This window comes from Cupressus sempervirens, chromosome 1, assembly GCF_028749045.1.
Source record: "Cupressus sempervirens isolate cs-2001-9-10 chromosome 1, ASM2874904v1, whole genome shotgun sequence".
Classification (NCBI taxonomy): domain Eukaryota; kingdom Viridiplantae; phylum Streptophyta; class Pinopsida; order Cupressales; family Cupressaceae; genus Cupressus; species Cupressus sempervirens.
In genome coordinates this window covers 271,656,151-271,664,221 of record NC_143118.1, presented here as the reverse complement: position 1 = coordinate 271,664,221, position 8,071 = coordinate 271,656,151, and the positions used below count along the sequence as shown (strand labels likewise).

Sequence of the window (8,071 nt, the reverse complement as noted above, 5' to 3'; positions counted from 1 at the left end):
ACCTTTTCTCTCTTGTATCCAAAATCTCTTCTGGTATCAAAACTAATTTCCCTTCATCATCAAGAGGTGGTAATTCTTTAGATACTATGGTTTCCTGGCCTAGAACCTTCTTTAAGCAAGATATATGAAAAATATTATGTATTTTGCTGTTTGGTGGGAGCTCTAATTCATAAGCTACCTCTCCTACCTTCTTGATGATTTTATAAGGCCCATAGAACCTTGGCTTGAGTTTCTCTGCCCCACTTCTCTTCAAGGTGCTTTGCTTATATGGCTGCAACCTAACAAATACCAAATCTCCCACCTCAAAAGATCTTTCAATCCTTTTCCTGTCAGCATATATCTTTTGTTGGTTTTGTGCATGTTGTAGATTATCCTTGAGGGACCTTATTATGTCTTGGCTTTGCTTGATGAAATCACTTGCTGCGGGTACTCTGCTATCGAAAAGTATTAGATCAACAAAGGAAAGGGCATCGTAACCATAAAGAGCACAAAAGGAGGCATACCAATAGACATGTGATGAGATGTATTGTAACAATACTCCCCTAGGTGTAACCATTTCACCCAAGCATGTTGTTGATTTGAAACATAGTTCCTCAAATATCCTTCTATCCATTTATTAACTATCTCTGTTTGTCCATCTGTTTGAGGGTGATAGCTAGTACTGGGAGTGAGTTCAGTTCCTACCAAATGAAAGAGCTCCTTCCAAAAAGAGCTGAGGAATCTACTGTCCCGATCACTAACAATGTTTCTAGGCAAACCATGTAATCTAAAAATTTCCTTGAAGAACAATTCGGCCACTTGTGATGCCTTGAAATCAGATGTGATAGGAAAGAAATGTGCATACTTAGTTAGTCTATCTACCACCACATATATGCAATCCTTACCTTGAACCTTGGGCAACCCAGTGATGAAATCCATGGAAATACTTTCCCATTTTTGTTCAGGAATAGGAAGTGGCTGCAACAACCCTGTAGAAAAATTTTGCTCACTCTTACTTTTTTGGCATACCATACATTCCTTAATGTGTTTAAGGACATCCTCCTTCATACCCTTCCATGAAAACCGCTCTCGAATTTGCCTGTATGTCTTGAAGTATCCCTAGTGACCAGCCAAAGGTGTGTCATGAAAGGCCCTCAATATCCTCTCCTTAGTTTTTGACCCTGGCACTAAGAAGATCCTGTTCTTGTAATAAATCAATTCATCAACAACCTTGTACCTGTTATCATCCACTAACTTATCCAAAATCTTGGTGGCAAATGAATCTTTAGCATACTCTAAAATTATGGAGACTTTCCAATCAGCAGAGATAGATGATAAGGAACACAAAGTGAGCTTTCTTGAGAGAGCATCAGCAACCACATTATTCTTTCCTTTCATGTATTCAATATCAAAATCATAAGCTTGTAATTTGCTTACCCATTTTTGTTGACGATCATTCAAATCCCTTTGGTTCAAGAAGAACCTGAGGCTATTATGGTCTGTCTTTACAATGAATCTCCCACATACCAAATATTGTCTAAAATTATGAAGTGCATGCATGATTGCCAACATTTCCTTATCATAGATGGAGTACCCTTTCTCTGATTGATTTAATTTTCGACTCTCAAATGCTATTGGATGTCCCCTTTGAGTTAGGACAGCCCCTATACCTTCTCCCGAAGCATCACATTCAACAACAAAAGTTAAAGAGAAATCTGGAATTGCAAGCACAGGGCATGAACTCATTACCTCCTTAAGCTTATCAAATGTTTTTTGTGCCTCTTCTATCCAAACAAAAGCTCCTTTCTTTGTCAAATCAGTCAAGGGGGCAGCAAGCTGAGAAAATCCCTTGGCAAATCTCCTATAGTAGCTACACAACCCGAAGAAACCTCTCAACTGTGTAAGATTAGTGGGTGGAGGCCAATCCAAAATTGCCTGGATTTTTTGTTGATCAACCTGTACTCCTTTAGAGCTTATAATATGTCCCAAATATAGGATCTCTGTCAAACCAAACTCACATTTAGATAGCTTAGCATAGAAGGATTGCTGCTCCAAAATTCCCAAAACAGTGTCTATGTGCTTTAGATGCTCTTCCCATGTTTTACTGTATATCAAGATATCATCAAAAAATACCAAAATTTTTTTTCGAAGATGCTGACTGAATACCTTATTCATACAAGATTGGAATGTTACTGGTGCATTAGTGAGTCCAAATGGCATAACAAAAAATTCAAAGTGCCCATAGTGACATCTAAAAGCAGTCTTTTCCACATCTTCACTCCTCATTCGGATTTGATGGTAGCCTGATCTTAAGTCAATTTTTGAGAAGTATACAGCACCATGTAACTCATCAATTAGTTCATCTATGCGTGGTATGGGATACCTATTTTTTATGGTCTTCTTGTTTAGAGCCCTGTAGTCTATACACATTCTCATTGTACCATCCTTTTTCTTGACAAGTACCACAGATGATGCAAATGGACTAGAGCTAGGCCTTATGAATCCCATGTCCAGGAGTTCTTTAATAGTTTTTTCAATTTCTTCCTTATAACCTCTTGGATGGTGGTATGGGGTTGTTATAACTGGTTTGGCACCCTGTTCTAACTCTATAACATGCTCAAAACCTCTATCTGGTGGTAATCCTGGAGGCAAGTCATTGAAAACTATACTCTGCTTATCAAGAATATTTTGAATTTCAAAATGGAAATTACCTTGATTCTTGGGAGAGCTTGTTGGTTGGATTATGACTCCTGCTGCCCATGTTACTTGTCCTCTTCGAAAAGTCCTCTCCATCCTCTTTGCAGAGACCCCCTTAGGTGCTCCATTCGATAACCCTCTCAATATGACTTCTTTCCCATTGGAATGAAATTTAAACTCCATAGTTTGATGGTTCATGTAATAGCCTCCGATAGAGTGCAACCATTGAATACCCAATACAAGATCTGTCTCCCCAATACCAACCACATAGAAGTCATCACATAACTCATAATCTCCTAAGGTCATCTTGAGTTGTTTCACCACCTGTGTGCAAGGCATAGTGAATCCATCAACTACAGTAACATTGAATCCCTCAAAATCTTCTACTTTAAGCCCTCTTTTCATGACAAATCCCTCATCAATAAAATTGTGAGTTGCCCCACTATCAAGAAGAACAGTCAACCTTTTCCCTGCTAGTACCCCTCGAATTTGGAAGGGATGGTATCTTGGGACTCCTGATAATGTTGCTAAAGTACCATCCTTACTGATTTCTTTTACTTTCTCTTCTTCTACCTCCTCCTTAGTATCATGAAATTCCTCATGCTCATCTGAATCAGATTCTGAAGCAACTTCAATATAGTGCACTTGACCTTTCCCCAAACATCTGTGTCCTGGAACCCATGGTTCTCTACAAGTAAAACAAAGCTTTTTCCTTCGTAATTCACTCCTAGTCTCTTCATCTACCTTCTTTTTTGCCACATTTGTCACATCTTTTGGTGGTAGTGTTGGGAAAGTCTTTTTCTGAAAATTTCCCTTATGTTGCCAAAGATTTGGGAGTTTTTGATTAGTGATTGATTTCATAGGCATGCAAGTTTCAAGTTGCAAGCTTCTTTTGATAGCTTCCTGTAAGGTTGAGGGTGAGAAAGCCTTAACCAAACCCTTAACAGAGTCTTCTAAACCATCAAGAAAAAGATAAACAATCCTCTTTTCACTCATATCAGGTACCATAATAGCCACTTTTTGAAATTCTTCTATATACTCATTAACTGATTTGGTTTGCTTCAACTTTGACAATTCTTTAAAGTACTCTTCATCATCCTTGAGGTCAAATCTATCTATCATCCTTTGACTGAAATCTTCAAATGTAGTTACCTGATCATGACCTTGAGTAGTCATTCCATGATACCACCAATCATAGGCTGCATCTTCAAAGTGTAGACTTGCAAATTGAATAGCATCACTCTCTTTCATGGGGTTAAGTGTGAAGAAAGTTTGTAATTTTTGTAGCCATGCTCTAGCTGAAATTTTATTTGTTCCATCAAAAGTAGGCGCTGTAAACTTGCTTATTTTATTTTTGAGCTCTCTTCCACTTGTGTCATGCTCCCTCCTATTCTCTTTCTTGGGCATCAAAGCGTTCATCATATCCACATATTCTCTAAAAGGAACTGAACTACGAAAGTCATCATCTAAGCCATTGTAAGTAGCTCTTAATGTAATCAAATTACCTGTAACCTCTTCCACTGGATTAATGGCTGGATTTGGTACTGGTGGCTCATCTGCAGGCAAGAAAATAGATTTGGTTGATTTAGATGGTGTGGATCTCCCATTTCTCGGCTCCTCTGAAGTGCTCCCTTTCTCATTAATAGATGCAATTCCTTGTAATTTTTCTATCAATATTCACAAAGCCTCTTTAGTTTCTGCCAAACCATCCACTGTTTGCTTCTGAGTATTTTGGATGTCTTGGAAGAATTTCTTTGCCATCTCATCTAGATCAGCCATACCTTTTTCTTCTTTGGATTTTGTACTTTTGCTTTCAACTGGGGGTTTGATCAAAATTTCTTTATTCTTTTCTTGCTGAAAATATCTTTTTTCTCTTTCACTTAGTTGCATGCAATCATAAAATATGACATGCAAGATCTGGGTAGTTATCAAAACTTGACATGCAAGATCTGGGTAGTTGTTAAAACTGACATGCAACTTCTACAAACCCTCAGGCTGGCAAGATCACGGCTCTGATACCACTGAAATGTCCCTTTAATGATTTTTTATGATATTTCTAGCCTCAAATCAGAACTTTAAAATCAAACAACCAATATTACAAAGATCTGCCAATTTTTCAATAAAACCCAAATCGGGTATGTCCAAATTACTGCCAAAAACTTCACAACTTCACAAATTATTAATAAATTTGAAAATGGACATTTTTACAGAAATTTTAGCAGCATAAAAGCCTACAAAATGACATTTCCAAATTTTTATAGCCCTTACACAACAGATCACAAATGTAGGGCAAAACTATGCTCAATCGGGCTCTCGAAATTAACACAAAAATGCCCGAAAACACCACAAAACACTCATAAATTATCTCAGAAGTTTAATCACGACCCAATACATATATTCAGCTCTATTTTAACATCATAAAGTCTGAAATACAATAGCAAACCAAACTGATATGAAACACTCAACTGAAAACCCAAATTCAAACCAAAAACAACCCCGAAATCACCCAAATCGGCACTATTCAGCACAAGGGCAAACTCTGTATGAGCATGCACATGGAATGGCTTCAAACTCCTATCCTTAGCCTTCCTGGAAACCTAAAAACTCCCGTTCTTGGGTCTCCTTCTCCACAGGTTTGGCAGCCTCTGAAGAACAACAAGAAAATTAGCAAGAATCAAGATGTAGAATGAGCCCAAAATGCCTCCAAACCCCTTTTAAAGAGGGCATAACCCTAACTCACGTCCAAGAGGGGTTAATAAAATATAATTTAATAATAATTTTTATTTATTAGTCCATTGGTTTCCAAAGATTAACCCTTTTTTTCTGAAATTTCACCTTTTTGGAGCCTGCCTGCCTTAACAAAGTTTTTTTTTTTTAAATTATTTGAATAGGAGACATGACATCACCCTAGTCAGCAAATGTCAGAGGAGCATAGGACTGTTATCAAAGAGAGGACAAGGAGTCCTCCACTTAGCCGTATTGGGAGTCATGCTGAGCTTGAGGGGGAGTCTGTCCACAGACCTGAGTCTCCAGTAGGGGTAGAACTTCGACCTGTATCGAGAGCACCCTGGGATATAGGAGACGAGATTAAAGAATTGCTTCGTCTGCAGCCACCCCCTTTTCATGGATCCACAGATGGTTCAGAGGCAGAATCCTTTTTGTTATGTTTGGAGAGATGTTATGGGTTGCGTCCTTTTGGGAGTAATGTAAGGGCCCGTTTTGCTATACACCTTTTGCGAGGACCAGCCTCCAAATGGTGGGATGAGGAGAAGGCTATGGGGGATATTGATATGGACACTCTCACTTGGGATACCTTCCTACAAAGGTTCAAAGAGAGATATTTATCAGAGCATTATAAACAATGAAAGATTGATGAGTTCCATGACTTACAGCAGAGGGGATTGACAGTAACACAGTATGAGAATAAGTTTTTAGAGCTCCTCCCTTATGTTGACTATATGAGAGATGAGAAGCTGTGGATTAACCATTTCATTAGAGGTCTTAATCCCTCGATTGCAGGATAGGTTTGCATGGCAGCACTAGTAGGCTTCAGAGCTACAGTGGAGAGGGCTCTTATTGCAGAGGATATACGCAATAAGGCTCAGGATACTCGTGATAGATCTCAGCGTTGGGGTACTACCCCATTTCCACCTAGGTCACAATGGAAGGGAAATCAGTGACACTCTTTAGGATCTTTTAGAGGCCCCTAGTCACAGCAGGATCAGAGGCAGAAGCCTCCACAGGGATACCAGGGCACTAAGCCCAAGCAGAGGCAGGCACAGGGTTCTCGTCAGGATCATAGATCACAGGCTTCTCATACACCTCTAGCACGGACTCAGCAGCCCACTAGAGGTGGTTTTAGTGGATCTACTCAGACAGGGAGACACTAGCAGCCCCGATCTACAGGATTATAGACTCAGACCCGCGGACCTTGTTATTCTTGTGGTGGCATGGGTCACATTGCTAGGGATTGTCCACATAGATAGAGGGTAGCTGCATCTGAACCAACAGTGGGTGACATGGGACGTTCTCATAGGGTATTTGCAGCAATAGATGACAGACAGGCTGAGCATCAGGCTACCGTGATAAAGGCTACAAGTATTATTGGTGGTAGTAGTATATCTATATTGTTTGATCCAGGAGCTACTGATTCTTTTGTATCACCCTTAGTTGTGGAGCATTGTAGGCTGGTGGCAGTTAAGCAAGATGTTAGCTGGGATGTAGAGTTAGCCTCAGGTGCTAAGGTATTGGTTAGATCCATGGTCAGGAATTGTCCTATTCAAATTGGGGATTTCACTACTTGTGCAGATCTACGTATCACCCCCTTAGGATCATATGATGTAGTCCTTGGTATGGATTGGCTATGTTCTCACCATGCCAAGGTGGATTGTAGGAAGAAGGAGCTGGAGTGTAATGATGATCATGGTACACCTATAGTGATTTCAGGCATTCAGAGACCTATGTCCCTCCGAATGATCTCCGCTATGCAGCTTAAGCGATGTATGAGAAAAGGGTGTCAGTTATATGCTATTACCATTAATGATCTTGAGGGAGAGGAGAATGGGCCATGTCTCGAGGATTACCCAATGTTACAAGAGTTTAGAGATGTATTTCCTTCTAAATTACTGGGTATGCCTCCACCCAGGACAATGGATTTCCATATTGAATTGGTTCTAGGGGCCCAACCAGTATCTAGAGCTCCATATAGGATGACTACTAATGAGCTCAATGAGCTCAAGATTTAGCTAGAAGAACTCTTGGAGAAGGGGAACATTCATCCTAGTGTCTCACCATGGGGAGCACTAGTTGTCTTTGTCAAGAAGAAGGATGGATCCTTGAGGTTGTGCATAGACTACCGCCAACTTAATAAGCTAACCATTAAGAACCGTTATCCACTTCCTAGAATTGATGACTTATTTGACCAGCTTCAAGGTGCTCGAGTGTTTTCAAAGATTGATCTGAAGTCAGAATATCACCAGTTGAGGATTGTGGAGAGTGACATCCATAAGACTACCTTTCGCACGAGATATAGGCATTATGAGTTTACAGTGGTTCCTTTCGGTCTCACTAATGCCCCATCTGTATTCATGAGCCTTATGAATGGAGTATTTTGTACATTCTTGGATAGATTTGTGGTGATATTATTTGATGATATATTGGTCTATTCATGGAATGAACAGGAGCATGAAGAAAATTTGAGACAAGTCCTTCAATGCTTGAGAGATAATCAATTATACGCCAATTTGCCGAAGTGTTCTTTCTTCTGCACAGAGATCAGCTACCTAGGTCATGTGATATCAGGTGATGGGATCTCAGTTGACCCATCAAAGATTAGAGCCATTATAGACTGGCCAGCACTGATGACAGTTACATAAGTCAAGAGCTTTATGGGGTT

At 39.7% G+C, this 8,071-nt stretch overlaps 1 protein-coding gene across 1 annotated transcript; it reads left to right on the top strand.

Moving 5' to 3' along the window:
* The first annotated feature begins 6,206 nt into the window (after positions 1-6,206).
* On the top strand, positions 6,207-7,421 carry LOC149577162 (uncharacterized). The gene is made up of 2 exons (XM_089795795.1): positions 6,207-6,309; positions 6,688-7,421. The coding sequence occupies exons 1-2, from the start codon at positions 6,207-6,209 to the stop codon at positions 7,419-7,421; spliced, it is 837 nt and encodes a 278-aa protein (XP_089651921.1).
* Positions 7,422-8,071: the final 650 nt, after the last annotated feature.